This window comes from Artibeus jamaicensis, unplaced genomic scaffold (genome assembly GCF_021234435.1).
Source record: "Artibeus jamaicensis isolate MK-2021 breed Jamaican fruit bat unplaced genomic scaffold, CSHL_Jam_final contig_780, whole genome shotgun sequence".
NCBI classification, from domain to species: domain Eukaryota; kingdom Metazoa; phylum Chordata; class Mammalia; order Chiroptera; family Phyllostomidae; genus Artibeus; species Artibeus jamaicensis.
Window position 1 is genome coordinate 1880350 of NW_026521967.1, and position 19274 is coordinate 1899623.

Consider the following 19274-nt stretch of genomic DNA (forward strand, 5'->3'; position numbering starts at 1 on the left):
TTCTTCATGAGCCCTGGATTCAGGCAGGGAAGCAAAACATCGAAGCAAGGTGTGTCTTACACAGCTATCAGTGCAGGAAAAACTGGGCATGTGGTCTTACACATAGGCTCAGTTGCTTTTATTACCTTTTCACATTTCTTACCTGTGATTAACATTCACTACTTTAGGATGAATGGTATGAAGGGCATGTTTGGGTGGAATCCAGAGAAAAACAAGGGGAGGGTTGATAGCCCAAGGCATCTTGTGAACAGGGGCCCTACCTTGCTTTAATTGTTCAGAAGCGTGTCCTTTAGAGGTGGCATAGGACAAGCAGCACCTGACTGAGGAGGTATGCCAAGAATCCCACTTACCAATTGCTGACCTGGGGCAGTGTGCTTAACCTCATGACTTCCATTTTCTTTCCATTCCTACAAGGGATTTTCTTAATCAAGTGACATTACTAAGAGTAAATGTTTGAAAACAATAAAATCCTGTGACCGTGTGGCCTAGTGGGGTTATTACTGGAGGTGACCGGGGAAAGAGGCAGAGCTCGTTGGGTTCGCTGTGTTCTGAGAATGAGGCTGGTGTTTGGCCCTGATGACGTGCCAGTCAGGTCTGGACAAGAGGCCGGGGGCCGGCTGTAATTCTGTCCCTGTGAAGGTGAGAGAGTGTAGCCTTGGTTTCAAGTTCACCCTCACTGGTGGGCAGGTGAGGAACCCTGTCTGGAACAGGGAAAGGAAGTGGAATAGGACCAAATTTTGAGACTATTTTTAAAAACTGAGGAAGGCAGAGTAAACATTAGGAAAATTCTTTCATTAGACCTTCGCCCTTGGGGCTGGATTAAATCCACAAAGGTTTATTGAGCACCTACTATAAACCACACAGGCCGCTAAGCTCCGGGGGCACTTGAAGACCCAGGTGCCTTCCAGAAGCCTGTACTTCAGGCCTCCGCCTCCGGTGATACGCAGCACCTGTTCCAGGGATCGGAGCAGATGTCCCCCTTTTTCTCACCAGAACGGCAGAAAAAAAGCCGGCAGGTCCCATGGCGCAAAAGGCAGATGGTATTTCGGATTCCGGGCGGAATGTCCCCTGTGGGTCCAAGAGAACAGAGCTGATATTTCCTTCATGCAGAGAGTCAAGGTGGAGCCCAGACCACAGCCCGACTCCAAGGGCTGGCTCTGTTCTTACAATGTTGACTGCCTCTGGGCAAGTTCAAGAGCAACTGCACATCAGTCCTGAGCTCTAAATCAGGAACAACAATCTACATCGTTACAGTACATCAGGGCTCGCCAGCTTCCCGGGGGTGGATGTGAGTGAAGGCGTTAGGGAAGGCCAGGAGGATCTTGGGGAACAGCGGACTAATGGAGGGGTGAGTCTCAGTCCCCGGGAAAATGGGAAATAGTTCTGACCCTCAGCTTTGGCTCAATTTTTAGTTTTATATCTTACCATGGAAAGCATAAAATAAAGCCTCTCTCCTTCCATAACTCACGGATGTGTAGGTCAAACACAAGTACCTCTGTTCCCATTAGGAAAATATTTTGTACTTGTCACAAGAAAAAAACATTACATCTACGTGAAGTGATGGATGTTAACTAGACATACATGCTGAACATTTTGTGATATCTATAGCTATCAAATAGATACAGATATAGAAACTAATACAATGTTATTTGTCAGTTATACATCAATTAAAAAAAAAGACATTTGCCACGTGGGAATGAGAGAATTGAAAGAAAGGTCTCATGTCAGGCCTGCAAATGCCACCTATGGTGACTAAAAAAAAAAGCAGAACTAAAAAGCCCCCGAACACCCAGGGTGCTGGTCCCACAGGAGGTTAACAACCTTGCGCCCCATCTCAGCCACACACGAGGTCAACATCTGATCCTGCAGCCTTGCGGGCTTGGGGAGGACAGGGAGGCGAAGGGACGGCCCCACATGTGACGCGGGAGGAACGGCTGCCGGCCTAGTGACCTGAGGCTGAGAGGTCTAGCCTCGCCGGTCCCAGTGTGAGCGCTCGCTCCTTAGAGAGATACACATCAGTTTTCTCACCTGTCAAATGGGCTGTTTCCACCCCCAGGACTGTGATTGTCACTGGCCCAGCAGAGCATTTCCCCGGGTGGTCTCCTCTCCCTCTGGAGTGTGGAACTGCCACAGAAGGTCCCCAGTCCCTTCTAGTTCTGACACCCCAGTGACTGCGTCACCTTCTAAAGATTCCTCACCCTGCGTGAGCGCTTCCTATTGGTTCCAGAGCACAGGCACCCCTTTGTCATTATCATGACCCTGACAATTCATAGGGGAGATGAGAACAGCCCAGAGCTGAGCCCCAGGGGGCTCCCCTTGCACCCCAGCAGCAGGCAGACACCCGTGAATTCTCTCACCATCTCCCCCTGCCTCCCCAGTTCCTCTCTCTGGGCCAGCAGTGGCTCCCACACTGGCAGGGACATATTTACCTGACGTCATTGGGACCAGACAGTGGAGGACAGCAACCAGAAAGAGGACCTTCATGTGTGCGGTCTCCCTCGGCCCGCCCGGCCCTCCTGGGCGGAAAAGTGGGTCTGCCAACAGGTGCAGTGGAGTGGAGAGCACAGCACAGAAAGGGGACATTTATAGGCTTTTGGGAGCACTAATCAGGCACGAGCACGTTTATCTGGTCTGCTGAGTAAGGCTGTGGGCAGACGGTTCTGAAAGCACTTCTGCCTAAAAATAGACGGGCTTTTCTGCTCAGAGGAGCAGGCCATGCTCAGTAACCCAGGAAACTGAGGCTGGAGCGCAGAAGGGACCTGGCGCCGGGAATGAATACTTAGCCCCCGGTTCTGTGCCAGGGGACAGAGGCACAGATGGGCAGGGACGTCTTCTCTGCCTTCAGAAAGCTAAACACATGGATCCACTCGCACACACACTCCCAGCAGACAGAGGCCCGCGAGCACCAAGAGACAGGTTCAAGGCCGTCTGTCGGAGCTTCCTCCCTCACAGTGGTCAACAGAATGGAAGTGTGTCACAAGACAGTGCGGGACAGTGACATCCCCACACAGCAGTGGACGCAGAACACCACTGGGGACGCTCCTCACAAACAGTCTGTATTTTAAAAAGGAGGGAAACTGTACGGCGTTATTTTTAGAGTTTGGCAAACTGAGTCTATGTATTAAAAATCAGGAAGTTGTTCAGGGGAAGAGGGTAGACTCTCCCCTCATTCGACCAAGTGTCCTGACCCCAGGGGGTAGCAGTGCAGCGGGGGACAGGAGGCCGTGTTGGCAGGCACTGGGGAGAGCTCTGTGGGGTGCAGGGGGTGCCGGGTGGGGCCCTGCTGAGAGGGGGACACGAGGCTGGTCTTCACAAGGGGGCCGGCACCAGAGGAGGATCTGGAAGGACAGCTTCACGTAGGTCTAGTTCACGGTGGATGCTGGAGCGCCCAGCTGATGCAGCTACACACTCGCCCGACTTGACTGGAGACTTGGGGCAGCCTTTGATTTGCTTCCCTTGCAATTTACTCCTTAGAAGTGAAAGCCACCTCTCCCTCCCCTCCTGTCCCGTCCCCAGGACTTCATGACAGCTGTCACCGGGTTCTTACCAGTCCTCCCAGAGGTCGTCTCTGTGCCCATAAGCACACAGGAATCTATCTATGCCTCCTTTTTGCATAAACAGTAACAGACCATACCTATTATTCTGGACTTGCCCTGTTTCAGCTGAAATATCTTAGAGATTTTTGAAGTGGGTGCCTGGAGTGCTTCCTCATTCTTCATTGCAGCTGCAGGTGGTCTCCCATCTTGTTTAACCAGTCCTGTCTGGAACCAGCATACCTACCATGATGCTCACCTAGAACATGGATGTTGACAGACAAGAAGATGTCGGGTGTGGCCCAGGATTCTGCAGGTGAGCAAGGGCACAGAGGAGCCATGTCCCAAGCAGAAGAGGTGAGGGCCAGGCATTTGGTTTGGAGATTACAGGCTAAGAAATATTAAGATTAAAAAAGATTAAGCAAAGATGGTGGGTGGGTGCTAACAAAGAGTACCCTGATTCACTGGCCTTTCTCCACCTTGTTAAAAAAATGTATGAAAATCGGACTTAAGAGAAAGTGATTTGGGAACTAAAAGTTACTTTTCTCTCTTTGGCAATCAACAGGTCACTCTATATATAACCATGAATTAAGTAATTATAAAGTAGATATCTAGGGGTGTGTGTGTGTGTGTGTGTGTGTGTGTGTGTATGCATGAGACCCAAACAGTAAATAATAAACCTGTTAAAATATAAAATCCTTTCCCCAGGGAACATTTGTTCTAAATACATCTCTGAAATCTCCCCTGGTAAAAAGGGCATAAGCAGTTAGAGTCCACCCTTGAAAGACTGGCTTCCACAGCAAGATCACAGCCTATGTTCAAGGGTGCCAGTGAATAATTGTGACTCTGTGTGCCTGCCCCCATGCAGGGAGAACACATAGCTATCAGAAATGAGAGTTATTGTTTGATAAAAATAACAGGATGCTTATATCCAAATACATGGGCTGTTTAAAAAGTCACCTTGGTGGATGAGGTCATAAAAAGTGCACTTTATGCTTTGTATTCATTCCTGCTATTTATACTAATTTAGAAAAGATTTAAGGTATTTTTTTCTTAGTAATAAAGCCACTGCTCAAGTGTTGTGAAATGAGTTTGAAAATTGTTTTCTGTATCTTTTGGAAATGTTAGAAGGTATGTTGGAAAGCCACCTCATTTGAGGGAGAAATAATACTATCAGGATTTATCACCAATAAATTTCTTATATGAATTTAGTTCCAAGTCACAGACTTGAAAGGCAGCTGCTAAGGAAGGCTTTCATGAATAGTCCTGGAGACTCAGGCATGCCATTCCAAAGGACGACAAACTAGAAAATCAAGCCCATTGGGCAATTTCATTAATCTGGTCATAGGTTCATAAATTCCTGTAATTACAGGGTTGAAAGGAGTTCAAGCTCAGTTTGTTCCAACAGAGAAGGTAATTGTTCTGAGGGGCATCGCCTTCATATCAAAGGGGGCAAAATGAGGAGGGAGAGAAGATACACTTGGGTTTGCAAACATTTGGCAGCAGCAAACCATTTCTGTGTATTAAAAGAAAATCTTGATGCTGTCCAACAGTTATAAGACAAGCAGCCCAATTAAAAAATAAAGTGAGCAAAGGACTCAAATAGACTTTTCTTCAAAGAAGAAATACAGAAGGCCAACAAACCGACAGAAAGATGGTCAACATCAATGGTCATTAGGGAAATGCAGTTGAACCCACAGAGATACCAGTTCATATGCGCTAGGGTGGCCATAAACCGCAACAGCAGCAGACGGGAAAACAGCAGGATGCGAGGATGAGGAGAAATCGGACCCTCTTCCATCACTGGTGGGAATGTCAAACGGTGCAGAGAGAAGTTTGCTGCTTCCTCAGTAAGTTAAATATAGAGTTATCATATGAGCGAGCAAATATTTACAAATATATGTATGTGTACATATATAATGACAACAGTATTCAAATAAAAACGTGTCCATGGATGTTCATAGCAACACTGTTCACAATAGGCAGAAAGTGGAAATAACCCGCATGCCCATCAGCTGATGAGTGAACACACAGCGGGGGACAGGCAGGCACTGGAGCACCACCCTTCAGTATCAGCAAGGAATGAAGGACTGAAGCACGTTCTCACATGAACGGAGGTTGAAAACTTCGTTAGGTGAAATAAGGTGGACACAAAAGGCCACACGTGTGATTCCTTTGGTACGAAATGGGAAGAACTGGCAAATCTAAGAGGACACAGCAGGTAGACAAGTGGTTGCCCCAGGCTGGGAGGGGGGTGGAACGGGGGTGTCTGATTACTGGGTGTCTCCTTTTGGGGTGATAAAATGTTGTGGGACTAGGTCGTGATCCTGGTTGCCCAACATCGGGAATGTATGTAATCCCACCGAGGAGTGAACTTTAAAATGGCTAAAGTGGTAAATTTTGTATTGTGTATGGGTATATTTACTAGAGCTAAAAGAAAAAGCCTTGAGGATTTTTGATGTCACATATTATCAGAACAGAAAGGATCTGTTAATGATTGTGCTGTTACAATCTTCCTCATGTTAAAGAGATTGATGCACAAGAAGACACAGGGACCAGACCTTTGCCCAGATGCATGGTGTTTCCAAGGTAACGGGTCGTGATGTTAGGTAGACAAACATATGCACGCAGGAGATACCCACCACCACGGAGGATAGAAGACAAGCTGTGGGTGGTTCTGAAGTCCAAGGCAAAACTCTTTCACTTTCACTTTTCTGCCTCTAGGTGGCAGGCAGCGCACGATTCTTACTGGACTTGGGACAAATGCCTCCCTGAGACAATTATTTAAAAATCCATAAAAAGAAAAGGACTGGGTGTCAGCCACATTTCCAAACAAAATAAAATATTTCACTAATCTTATAAAATGGAGAATGTACCAAAACCAATGCAATTGTCTCTGAAATCTTCATGAACTCCATAGGCTCACTGGGCAGATTCTTCATTTCTCTAGGGGCTGGACTTCTCCACCTGCAGAATGAAGTCCGGTGGTTTTAGGTCCATTAGAGTCGAAATGTTACACGGTTCTTTGATTTGATGTGTGGAATGTATTGATGGTAACTTACTAATAATGAAACTGACATACGATTGAGCTGCCAGAAAAATTCCTGTTGGAAAAAGGCCATCGTAATAATATGGTCTTTGGACTAAAAAATGATGTGCATTTCCATGGCATTTCTGAACTTTTTATTTAGCTTCATGGGAAACATGAGGCAGTGACTTAGAAGTTAAATGATGATGATCAAATAGAAAAAAATCTGTTTTTTAAATAGAATCGAGTAATCATAATACCTGGCTTTTGTGCATTTTTTTATAGTTGAAAATTAACTTTCACTAATTTTGTTTCTTCTTCAGCCATTCCTGAATGTCAGCAGGTCAGTTGTGGTTCCAGTTTTAACAGTTAAGAAACAGAGTGTAGGGAGGCAGGTTGGAGGAACCTACAACTCGAGTTTGTACCAGAGGGTTTGTTTCCACATGTTTGGTCATAGTTTCAAATCTTCCTTCCTTATATGTATTTTAATCATGTACGGTCATGCCTTTGCTACTTAGGCTGTCACTTAACTCACAGATGTTTAATAGTAACAGCGGAGCACCTGGGACTCCTTGGCCAGAGAAACTCTCCTGAGCTGGCTGCTGTCAGTATCTTGTACTTCATAGGAAAGGTGTGATGAACAATCACTATAAAAGTCTGTCGGAAAGGACAGCCTCCTCACTGCCCTGCTCTTAACAAGCTCAGTCCAGGCCTGTTTCTATTGCTTTAGGGCCTCAAAAGAGAATTCCCATCTGTTAAAAAACCAGACCTTAAATTGGCCATTGATATCCATCTCGGTTCCTTATCTGGCCAAGAGAAACAATAAGAGTTGCCTGGGGAAATTGTCTGGGGTCAGTAAATGTGGCCAGTGAAATTCTGAGTACCACGTGTGCAATGAGGTGTATTTGGTAAATGACAGGCAGCTGTTGGGGACGACGTGGTGAATCAGAGCCTGTTTTTCTTCTGGTGGACACAGACGCAAAGCACAGGAGCCTCTAGGCTCTGAAGTGTGGGGCCGTTCTGCAGCCCAGGGGGGAGAAGATCCTGCCCACTTTCCGTTAGGGTCAGCTGGGAGGGCCTCAAGGCTGTAGGGCTGCTGCCCAATATGTTCTCAGTTTTCATTCTGGCTTTCGGTCTGACCTTTTCGGTAAATGAGTAGCTGGAGACAGAACTGGACTGGAGCTCCCAGCCACCTGCCATTCTGAGTTAAGGTTCTGCTGGTCTCCAAGCGTCTGTGTGCAAAGCCATCCACCCCTCCATTCACTTATTTATCCCACTAGGATGTAAGCTCCGTGCAGACAGGGATTTAGGGTGCTTGGTTCCCTACTGTGTCTTTCGCTGCTAAGATAGTGCTCCTCTTAAAACAGGTGGTCACTAATACCTGTGAAACTCATCCATGTTTGCCAGCAGAGATAGACCTCAATATTGGAGAGCACGAGAAAACACTAAAAAATAAAGATAAGGAAGTGTTATTGAGAAGACTGAGCAAAAGACTGGAGCTGTGAAAAAGACCCTGCAGGAATCGGGAGACCATTTTGTCTCATGTATTTAAAAAAAAACAGCACCTGCTAATTAGAAGCAAGTGTACAATAAAGACAAAACAAGGTGAAATAAACCCACAGCAGGCTAAGAAGGAAAAAAAAACAAGTTGGAAGAGAAAAGAAATGTTTATGCTAGCAAGGAGAAGTTGATATTCTGGAAAGTAAATTGCTAATGTCAGGGTCAAACTTGAGCTGACATTCCCGGTGAAGGAGGAGGAAGACATGGACTTGAGAGCTACTCACGGACATGAGACGTAGCATGTGAAGGTCACAAGGAGGACAGTCTACCTGAAGGCCGTGGAATTCCTGGGACGCAAACAGACCACCTGCTGAGGAGAAAGAATGTTGAGTGGTGGTTACCGGGGGCTGGAGGGAGGTGGGCTGGGCTCGCCAGAGGTCGGCTGGGCATGGTCGGATCTGTAGTCCACAGTCCTGGTGCAGACTTGAAAATTGTTCCGAGGACAGATATCGTGGGAGTTCTTATCACAGGACAACTAAACCTTAAAAAATGATGGGAAATGCAGTTTTAAAATCATTTATGAGTTAGAAAATTAGCAGAATGAGACAGTTCATAAGGCTTACTAATTTTCAGGTAAAACCAATAAAATGAGACTGCAGTTAAATATGTCTTTGTGGCATATCTGAGGTTAAACAAAAAGAAGAAACCCTACAAAAACAGGCATTTTATAGGAAAAGAAAAGTGTTGCTGCCTTTGTATTTCTTACCCTCCACCCAATGCTAGAGGAACAACCGCACCTTTGAGTTTGTAAGAGTGAGTATGTTGCAAGGATTTGGTTTTGTGGCTGATTCTCTTCCGTGGGTAAAAGAGAAATTCATTCTGAAATAAGCAAGGACCCAGAAAATATTTCCTCCAAATGCCATCATCAGAAACATCATAAAACTTACTTTTCCCTATGCTAGATGGATTGCCTTTTGTTTGAGAGAAGGAAAGCCAGGTGCCATTTTCTCTTTCACGGTGGTACGGTCAAAGCCATTTTCACATGTCCTTGTTGCAAAGGTCACTGCTTGTCCTGAGGACAGAAAGTGTGACCGTGCCCTTCAGCACAAAACTCTGTGGCTTTGCCAGCGTGCTGCCTTCCAAGGAGAACAGCACGGAGCAGGTGGCTCAGCTCACCTTTTCCCCTCGCAAAGTCGTCCTCACCTCCACACTTGGTTTCCTCGCTCCAGACTCTCCTCACTCCTGCAGCATTTCTCATCTCGCCATCATCTATTTCAAGGGGTCCCCAGCCCATTGAATTACTCAACACAGCCCTTGGCTTTAGACCCAGTGGCAGAGTGAACTGGGTCCCCACCGCCTGACTGTGTCTGGGCGAAGTCATTCTTTTCTTTGGCTAAGGATTCTCACCACAATTTCCCTTTGAAATGATTTTCCCACTGACTTCCTCTTAGAGAATCCACACGGGTTGTTTCTCACGGGTCTTTCTTTTGTTTTTATTTCTGGAGCTTCAAATAAAGACCAACTCGACTAATCAGCATTGCCAGCCTCCTTTCCTGCAGCCTTGGAAACTGCTTTGAACGTTTCTTCCCACTGTCTGAACTCATGACTCCCGATGATCCTTTCTTTATGACCCGTGTACAGCTCACGGTTACTCACCAGACCTGTGGCTGAGCCAGGGAGGAGGCTGGGGCAACTGCTCACCTTGTCCCCAGCGTCCTACCCCAGATTCTTGTTTCATTTGTGTCACGGGACTTCCTTTATTTCCAGGTTCACCATAACTCCTCACGGGGTTGCTCACTGGGCTTCCGCAACCACATTTCCTTTGTCTGCTGAGGCTCTTGTGTGACACTCTCTGGGGCAGACCTCTGTTTAATTGGTGGTCTTGCCACTTGCTCCCCAGGGTGAAATCCTCATTCGTATGAATACAGCTCTTGGATCATCGCCAGGGCTTTGGGTTTAAAAGGACATGTTGGTCCACCGTGCTCATCAGTGGTTACACGAACCACGAACACAGTGACTGTTGGGTTGGGACTAGAACCCAGTATTGGCTTTTGCAGGGAGAGCTACTCCCCCTGCTCACACACTCACGTACAGGGCCACCTGGGGATACAGAGCCATGGCCCTGCTATGGGGACAGCTACTCTCCCAGAGCTTGCTGGGGAGTTTTTCACCCCTGTTTCATTCAGTGAATAGCTCCTGGGGGGGGGCTGATGGGAAACATTCTGCAAACAAATGTGCTCTTTTAGAAATACTGATGTCATGCAAGACGAAAAAGCCCACAGTGGAATCTCTGGCTTCACGTGAGCTGGCTCAGGGTCCTGAATATATCATCTGATCTCCACCTGATTTAGGCCCTTGGCCCTTAATTTGTCCTGCAGTGAAAGTCGAATTATAACTAGCCCATGACAGGTACCCATAAAGACCGGTAGGAGGTAATAATGAGAGTTCTTCAAGGACGATCTCGACGTTCTGAGAGGAAGGAGAAGCAATAGTTGGGGCAAGTCAGGGCAGGAGCCCACAGGAGGCGGGTGGAAGAGAGAGAACAGTAAGTGGAAGAGAGAACACGGGTGCTTTCCGGCTCCTGAACGCAAAAGACTGGCCCCGTGCTTCACTGCAGCGCCCTCTGCACATGCGAAGCTGGACCTCAGACTCTGCCTCACCTGAACTTGGTTTCCCCACGGCCAGGCTCAGTCCGCGCCCCTGATGTCCTCTTGCTACTCTCTGGCTCTGGGCATTTTCCTGGTCTACCAAGAAAGAGACAGATGTGTTAATAACCAGTCTCTCCTCATTTGTACAGACAAGTTTTCATTTGTGTGCTAATTTAAGGAACTGTTGGGTCCAGTAAGGTTGCTTCCTCTGACCCAAGAGAGACAAATGGGCTACCTCTGAGCAAGCCAGGCCTGCAGGAGTGACCATGCTGTGTGCACAGGAAGACAAGGCTAGGTGTGGTCATCATTAAAGTCACAGGAGCAGGCCGGGGATATGATTGACCGAGCCTGCCCACCTGCCCTGCCCTGGCAGGTTTTGGGCACCGAGGAGAAAACAGCCTTTCTGATGACAGGGAGTCTCTGGGGGGTGGATGAGTTGGAGGGATCAAAGCCCCTGGAGGTGCCAGGGTATGGTGAAAGGGCAGCACACCGTGTGAGGCTGGTGGGCTTGGAGGGCAGAAAGAGAGGCCATCAGGCGAGCAGGGACTGTCTCTGCAATGACCTGAAGCCACCTGCTGCCTCAACGATCTCTTCCCACCAGGGGTACAACAGGTGTCCATAAAGCCCGGGTCATGCACTTCTGGGCCAAGAACAGCACAGTGTAACTAATGGAGTTGCTGGCCCAGACTTGACCTGGACAGCCCACGAGACGCATCCAAGCAGAGCTTCCAAAATTACCATGGAATGGTAGAAAAAACCCCATTTTTACCTGTTTCTTATGAATCCCAAAATATGTCCCAAAATCTCTCTGGGTAACCTTTTTTACTGCTTTATCATCTTAATGCTCAGGAAGTTTCTTCTTCTGTTCAGTGTATGACTTTCTTGATGCAACTTAAATCTAGTGTAGAATGTCCTGATCTCCCCTCCCCTCTGCCTGCCCTGGGCACAATGGCTGCCTCTTGCTGCTCCTTCATGTGTCCTTTCCTCTCCCTGGAATGTTGCCGCCCACCAGACTCAGACCATGGAGGGCCACCCCTCACCTCCGTCAAGTCTTGCCTCAACATCTCCCCTCTTGGTGAGACCTTCTCTAATTCCTGTCTCCAAATGCAGCCCTCTGCCAACAAGTCTTATTCCCTGCCCGACATTTTCCCCATATCATTGATCACTTTCTAATATATCATACATTTTACTTACATATCTTGCTTATCATCTGTCTCCCCAGTTCGAGTAGGAGCTGCCTGGGGATGGGGGACTTGGTTCATTGCTGGATCTCCTGCCTCCAGCACAGCACCTGGAGCCCATGTGTGCTTGATACCTACTTGTGGAGTGAAGAAGTGGATGAACGAATGAGGGAATGAGTGAATGAGCGGTGGATAATGAGGCCATCATTAGTGGACTGAAGGAGAAGGGTGACATATTCACAGGGAGGCCTCTGGTTTTCTCTGTCACCTCAACCTCATGCTTTCTTTCAAAACCTCCCCTCACAGATACATTAACCCCTCACTTGGGTCTTATACTTCATTATATTTTAATCCTTACACCAAAAAAAAAAAAAAAAGACAGTAGAAAACCTCCTTTAGTAAGTTTTGTTCCCATCACCTAGAAGGAAACACTGCCATCCTCAAGCGTAATAGCCAAGGCTGTACTGCTGGTGGACTTGATATAGGTGCAGAGCTCTCGGAAGCCCAGTCTCAGGTACACGTGGCTGAGGGGATGTGGGGACAGATGGTGTTCTCCACCTTCCTCCGGTCTCCTCTCAGCCCCGCTTCCCATCCTGGGCTCCCATCCCACCAAGCTTTCTCCTCCTCACCTTTCATAGCCCCATGGCCCCGGATTCAGGATTCCATGGGTGCATGTCTCAGACCTTCAACTTCAATGCATCCAGAGCTGGTCTAGTCTTCTCCAGGCCCCTCCAGGTCCCCTTGTCCTCTGTGTGGCCTCGGGGAACATAGGTCTTTCCCTCTTCTCCGTCACTGAACCTGTACACTGGTCTTTTCATGTCCCTCTCTGTTCCCTCTTCAATCTCTGTCCCTCTGTTCCCTCTCCACTTTGTCACTGAATGGCTGCCCTTGGACTCCACCCATTGCTCTCTTCTCTTCCCTGGTGTTCCTGCTTCCAATCTCAGACCTTTCCAGGCTTTTGTGAGGATAATAAACATTCTAAAATGGAAACTCTGTTGATGCCACTGGCTTGGAGCAATGGACAACCTTCTCTTGTTTAACGGTCCAAGGTGTTTAGCATAATACTTTTCTTGGACAATTTCATTCAGTATTCCCACACCAGCCTCATCATACACTTGGAATTAGTCCTTCTTTTTGCATTTCCTTAGCAAATCGATCTTCATGTCTCCATGCATTTCTATAAACTCTACCTTTTGTCCGGAAACATCTGCCTCTCTCTCCCACTTAACAAACTCCTGCTTATCTTTCAAAATCCTGCTCAGATATCTCCAAGAATCCTCTCTTAATTCCCTTAAATTTTCCTTCTCCACGTATTTCCTTGGATATATCCACATACGAGAATTTGTAGCATTTCCTTTTTTTATTTATTTCATGTCCCCCTACACATGTTCACGTTCTCAATTCATTATAATGTCAGTACCTAGAGCAAAGGTAGACACTAAAACACATTTTTAACATAACAGAATGAAATACTTGAATGCTTTCCTATAAAACTTTATTACTGCTACATGACCCACAAAGAATGTGTGATTTTGAAGATTTCTCTAAGATCACATGAGTAGCCCATTTTTGCCTTTTTTTTTGCTACCATAAGATGTTGAGACTTCCTGGCAGAGATGACAGTGTCAGCTCCTGTCTTTTCAGGTCTTTCCCCTCAACACCTGCACTTGAGTGGGTGCTGTGCCTGGGGAACACCCGGGGGGGTGGAGCCTCAGCTCCCCAATCAGCAGCCTCAGGCTGGAATCAGGCAGCAAGCTTCCTTCTTCTTAGAGCAGTAGCCGACCTGTATTTCCATATAATTACAATATTCTTGACAGCGGCCTTCACTTTTTCGGCAGTTGATGACTTTGAAATTTGGTGTAGGTTCTGTATAGAGAAATATCCAACATTAGCATTGGAATGCAGGCCCATTTCAAGGCAGCATCAACCTCTCCTTTGCACCTGCCATTTGGAGAGCTCACCTGGGCAACTGCCCGCTGTTGGGTATTGAGGGCAGGGGAGAGGTCAGTCCATGGTAGCCCCAGACAGCATGAGACACACATCTAAGTTCTCCAAGTGGCTCTGCTGAGGGATGTCTCTGCAGCTTGCAGTGGGAGCTGGGCCCCATGTGCTTCCTGCTCAGCCCACCAATGGACCTTTCTGAAACAATCATTTTGAAACCCTGCCTCAGTTTCCACTCTTCTATAATGCTCTAGACAGGGTGAGGATTTAAGCTTTTCTCACTGGCATTTTGGTCACCTTTTTAATACAGAATGGTCTGCCTCTTCACTCACTATACCATTTTGAATCTCAGTTGAAATATTTTGTTTTAGCAACTTCCCAAACACACTGTTACATACAGAAAGCTCATAATTCTCTAGGAAGAAAGGGGAACAGCAGAGAGAGAGAGAGAGAAAAACATGAATAGAACAAGTACTGGGAGGAGGACACACAGATTTCTATTCATTTAGTAAATTAATTAACTTCCTCATTCCTTCAAGGCAAGATTATCTAGGACATTTTAACATCCTGTGACAGAGTTGAGGGATGTTCTCCAGTTGAGGAAGTCTGAGTCTGGTGGGGAAACAGACACATAAACAAATATGTAAATTCCATATTATAAGCTCATTGTAGAGTCTGTATAAAGTGATTTGGGGGAAAAAAAAGTGATTTGGGAACATAGCCAGACAAGGTCACAGAGAATTTTAAATTTAAATGGGTGCTGTGCAAAGAAATGAGAGAGCACATTATTTCATAGGAGTCCTGACATGGCCTGGGTACCATGGAGATGACAAAAAATGGTGGGAGACCACCAGCCAAGATGGAGGTGTAGGTGGATATACTGTGCCTCCTCATACAACCAAAAGAAGGACAACAACAAATTTAAAAACCAAAAAAACCAACCAGAAATGACAAAAAATCAAACCGTATGGAAGTCTGACAACCAAGGAGTTAAAGAAAAAGACATTCATCTAGATTAGGAGTAGGGGTGCAGATGGGCAGCCGGGCAGAGGGGACTTGTGGCAAGGTGGTGGCTGGAGGACCAGGTGATGAGGTGGCAGCTGGCAGAGCAGACAGTCCCACATTTTTGGGCAGATAAACTGGGAGGAACAACTGGGGAACGAGGCAGACCGAGCAACCCACGGTTCCAGTGCAGGGAAATAGAGCCTCAAACCTCTGACTGTAAACACCTGTGGGGGTTGCGGTGGTGGGAGAAACTCCCAGCCTCACAGGAGAGTCTGTGGAGAGACAGGGTCCTAGAATGTACACAAGCCCACCCACCTGGGGATCAGCACCAGGGGGGCCCGCTTTGCTTGTGGGTAGTGAAGAAAGTGACTGAAAGCCAGCCCAGAGCTGAGCAAGCAGCACTGTTCCCTCTCGGACCCCTCCCCCACGGATAGCACCACAACACAGTGACACGGGTTGCCCCACCCTGGCGAATACCTAAGGCTTTGCCCCTTACTACATAACAGGTGTGCCAACACGCACTAAAAAAAAAAAAAGGCCCAAGTGAAAGAAGAGATCAAAGCTCCTGAAAAAAATGCAACAAAGTGGTGAAGAGATAGCCAACCGATCAGACAGAGTTCAAAACACTGGTCATCAGGATGCTCATGGAATTGGTTGAGTATGGTTGCACAACAGAGAAAAAGTGAAGGATATGCAAAGTGGAATAAAGAAAAACGTACAGGGAACCAACAGTGACGGGAAGGAAACTGGGACTCAGATCAATGCTTTGGACCAGAAGGAAGGAAGAAACATTCGGCCAGAACAGAATGAAGAAACAAGGATTCAGAAAAATGAGGAGAGGCTTAGGGACCTCTGGAACAACTTTAAATGTTGCAACATCTGAATCATAGGAGTCCAGAACGAGAAGAAGAAGAACAAGAAATTGAAAACATCTTTGAAAAAATAATGAAAGAGAACTTCCCTAATCTGGCCAAGGAAATAGACTTCCAGGAAGTCCAGGGAGCTCAGAGAGTCCCAAAGAAGTTGGATCCAAGGAGGAACACACTAAGGCACATTATAATTACATTACCCAAGATGAAAGATAAGGAGAGAATCTTAAAAGCAGCAAGAGAAAAAAAGACAGTTACCTATAAAGGAGTTCCCATAAGGCTATCAGCTGATTTCTCAAAAGAAACCTTACAGGCAAGAAGGGGCTGGAAAGAAGAATTCAGTCATGAAAGACAAGAACCTACATCCAAGATTACTCTATTCAGCAAAGTTTTCATTTATAATGCAAGGGCAGATAAAGTGCTTCCCAGATATGGTCAAGTTCAAGGAGTTCATCATCATCAAGCCCTTATTATATGAAATGTTAAAGCGACTTATCTAAGAAAAATAAGATGATAAAAAATATGAACAGTAAAATGACAACAAACTCACAACTATTGACAACAGAACCTAAGAAAAAACAAACTAAGCAAATAACTAGAACAGGAACAGATTCACAGAAATGGAGATCACATGGAGGGTTATCACTAGAGAAGGGGAGGGGGTGAATGGGGGAAAAGGTACAAGGAAAAGTAGCACAAAAATGGTAGGTGAGAATAGACAGGGGGAAGTTAAGAATAGTATAGGAAATGTAGAAGCCAAAGAACTTATATGTATGACCATGGACATGAACTAAGGGGGGAATGCCAGTGGGAGGGGGCATTCAGGGTGGACGGTAATAAAGGGGGGAAATGGGACAACTGTAATAGTATAATCAATAAAATACATTAAAAATGGTGGGAAATGGGGATAAGATGACTTGATGGTGGATTCATACAGACTTTCATGGCTGATTAAGTATTTTAAGAATGCTTATTTTAGTTTTTTATTTTTATTTTTATTTTTAAACATATTTTATTTATTTTTATAAAGGGGAAGGGAGAGAGAAAGAGAGGGCGAGAAACATCAATGTGTGGTTGCCTCTTGCACGCCTTCTACTGGGGACCTGGCCGGCAACCCAGGCATGTGCCCTGACTGGGAACCAAACCTGTGACTCTTTGCTTCACAGGCCAGCACTCAATCCACTGAGCCACACCAGCCAGGGCTCTTTTTTTTTTTTAAACTAAACTTCTGCAGAATGTATGTTTCCAGACATAGATGGAGGTATTATGCCAATACAGGGAATAATGGAACTCTTTTCCTGAGTCAGAAAAAAAGCAATTAAGAGAGAATTTTCTCCTCCAGCCACTGAGCTTCCAGCCTAATTATTCCTGTGTCAGTATCAGGAATGAATCTGAAATTAAGGGCGTCTTGGAAATTACTATCCTCTCTATGTCCTTAAGGATCCGAAGCTGTGGGCTGCTTGTCCTTTGCCATCTCCGCCTCCACCACCCCCCCCCCCGCCCTGCCCCGTCCCCCAGGGTCTCCCCAGCCAGCCCACCCCGGATGCAGCACCCAGTCAGGGGAAGTCCTGAGCAGGGAACGGACCCCAAGGCCCAGGGAGGAAGACAGACTCTTACTAGGCCTCATGTCCTCTGGCTCTCGGGTTTGAGTGAGGTCAGAGAAGTGGCCTCGGTATTTTTCTCCCCTTGGGAAGCTGTAAGACGTCCCCCAGACCCATCTGACAGGCAGGGCGGCCTGAGCGACCCACGCAGTGTCCTCATGCAACACAGCCCGCGCACCCACCTTCCCCCACTCACACGTGCGCCGCGTGCATGGCCTCGTCGCGCTGCGCTCACTCACCTGGGTAAGGGGGGGTGCGCGCTAAGTAGCTGCGCTTTGCTTGGTGGCGGAACACCTGAGACGCGTTTGTTCCTCGTCCGCGGGCCTCTTCCGTGGGCGCTCGGGGCCCCGCGATGCCGTGGTGGTTAACATACTCCGCCCGGGAGAACCCTGTGTGTGAGGGAACACTCAGCAGAGAGGTTCCAGCGCACCCGGTCTTTGGGCCCCGGAGGCTGCGCGCACGCCCCCAGGGCCACGTTCTGGGGCCGGGTGGGTGGGCTGGGGTCTGCCACTCTGTGGCCACCCGAGGTCAGTCACGCGAGGCCCGCAGTTCCTGAACCCGCTGTGCAGCGCAGCACCTGCAGTTAGTGCGGCGTTGTGAGTGTCAAAACCGGTTAAGAGGGAAGACCTCTGGGTGCGAGTTATTGCCAAAGATACAAAGAAAAAACAAATGAATAGAACACACAAAGGGGCACAAGGGAGCTGGAGGGTGTCGGGCAGGTCTATTCCCTCGGCTGCGTGATGCATTTCGGTGTTGGCACGTGCCCAAACTCATCAAATTGTACCACCAAATGTGCATTTCTTTGTCTGACAGTTACACCTCAATAAGCTGGATGAGAAAAGAGGAAGTGGGGGAGGATGGAGCGGGTTGGAGGTGGGGACAAATGTTCTGTGTGTGTGTGTGTGTGTGTGGGTGTGTGTGTGTGTGTGTGTGTGTGTGTGTGTGTGAAAGAGAGAGAGAGAGCACAGTGACACCAGCAAAGGGCCCCTGAGGAGCCCGAGCACCTCACAGACATGGAGCTGAGCTGCCCCTGGGGCGTCACCAACAGAACTACTCCGACCCCTGAAACGCAAGGTTCTTCCTGTCCTTCTTAGCAAGGGGAAGGTTACAGGGCTAAGGCAGTGGGGTCAGGGCTGGAGCCCTCTCTCCCGGAAGGGGTGCCACCTGGGTGTTCAGTGTCACTGGGATGCACAGCCAGGAGTCCCCTGCCTGAAATCCCCCACCAGAAAATATGCTCTGGGGGCTCAGTATTTTACTGCCCAGCCTGGATGCCTGTCCCCAAGGCGACCAGTGCAGAGAGAGCCCAGCCCCCTGGTCCTTGTCACAGTTCCAACTATCTACCTGGAAACAGCAGGGCCACAAGCAGGGCGCAGGGCAGGAGAAGTCGCTTCATGTGGCTGAGGGGAAGGCAGCCAGGAAGGTCCTGTGGGTGGGCAGGCAGCCCGGAGCCCTTTATTGCTGAGCTGGGGGTGTGGCCTGGGGCAGGGGGAGGACTGCAGTTCAAAACAATGTCCCATCACAAAGGACACATTATATTCCCACTGCTCCTGGTACAAACGATAAACCATTTTCCTCAGGATGTGAATACTATGCCTTGGTGCCTCGGGAGGGTTTGGTGAATAAGAAAGAAGAGGAAAAGGGAAGAGTAGCAGAAAGAGGGAAAAAAGAGCCAAAATTAATGTCATTCACATAAAATCACCGATCACAATTTCTTAAAATGGTGACATAACTAATGCTGTCACATTAGTTGTATCCTGTCTTCCGAACATATTTATGTCAATGCAAAACCAACTGTGCAGAAAAGCATGAAACCTTTCTGGTAGGACCCAATCTCCCACTCTCCAGAGACTGGACGATGGCGGCTTCCAAAGCCCTTCCAAGTCTTTGCTCCTGTCCTCTCTCGCCCGAGCCTCTCCCTGCTTTGTGGCCCCTCCAAGGCTCGGACGTCACTTTTACTCTCCCCCTTTT

At 47.6% G+C, this 19274-nt stretch overlaps 1 protein-coding gene across 1 annotated transcript; it reads right to left on the reverse strand.

Annotated features, from left to right (window-relative positions):
• Nucleotides 1–839: 839 nt before the first annotated feature.
• On the reverse strand, nucleotides 840–18699 carry LOC119058926 (sperm-associated antigen 11B-like). The gene is made up of 3 exons (XM_053672631.1): nucleotides 18648–18699; nucleotides 17546–17695; nucleotides 840–1068 (listed from the first exon to the last, which is right to left on the reverse strand). The coding sequence occupies exons 1-3, from the start codon at nucleotides 18697–18699 to the stop codon at nucleotides 920–922; spliced, it is 351 nt and encodes a 116-aa protein (XP_053528606.1). The 3' UTR covers nucleotides 840–919.
• Nucleotides 18700–19274: the final 575 nt, after the last annotated feature.

Coding starts and splice junctions, on each gene's coding strand:
- LOC119058926 (XM_053672631.1), bottom strand. CDS start 18,699: ATGAAGCGACTTCTCCTGCCCTGCGCCCTGCTTGTGGCCCTGCTGTTT. Junction 17,696..18,647: donor TGTGGCCCTGCTGTTTCCAG/GTAGATAGTTGG, acceptor CCTCACACACAG/GGTTCTCCCGGGCGGAGTAT. Junction 1,069..17,545: donor GCGCACCCCCCCTTACCCAG/GTGAGTGAGCGC, acceptor TTGGACCCACAG/GGGACATTCCGCCCGGAATC.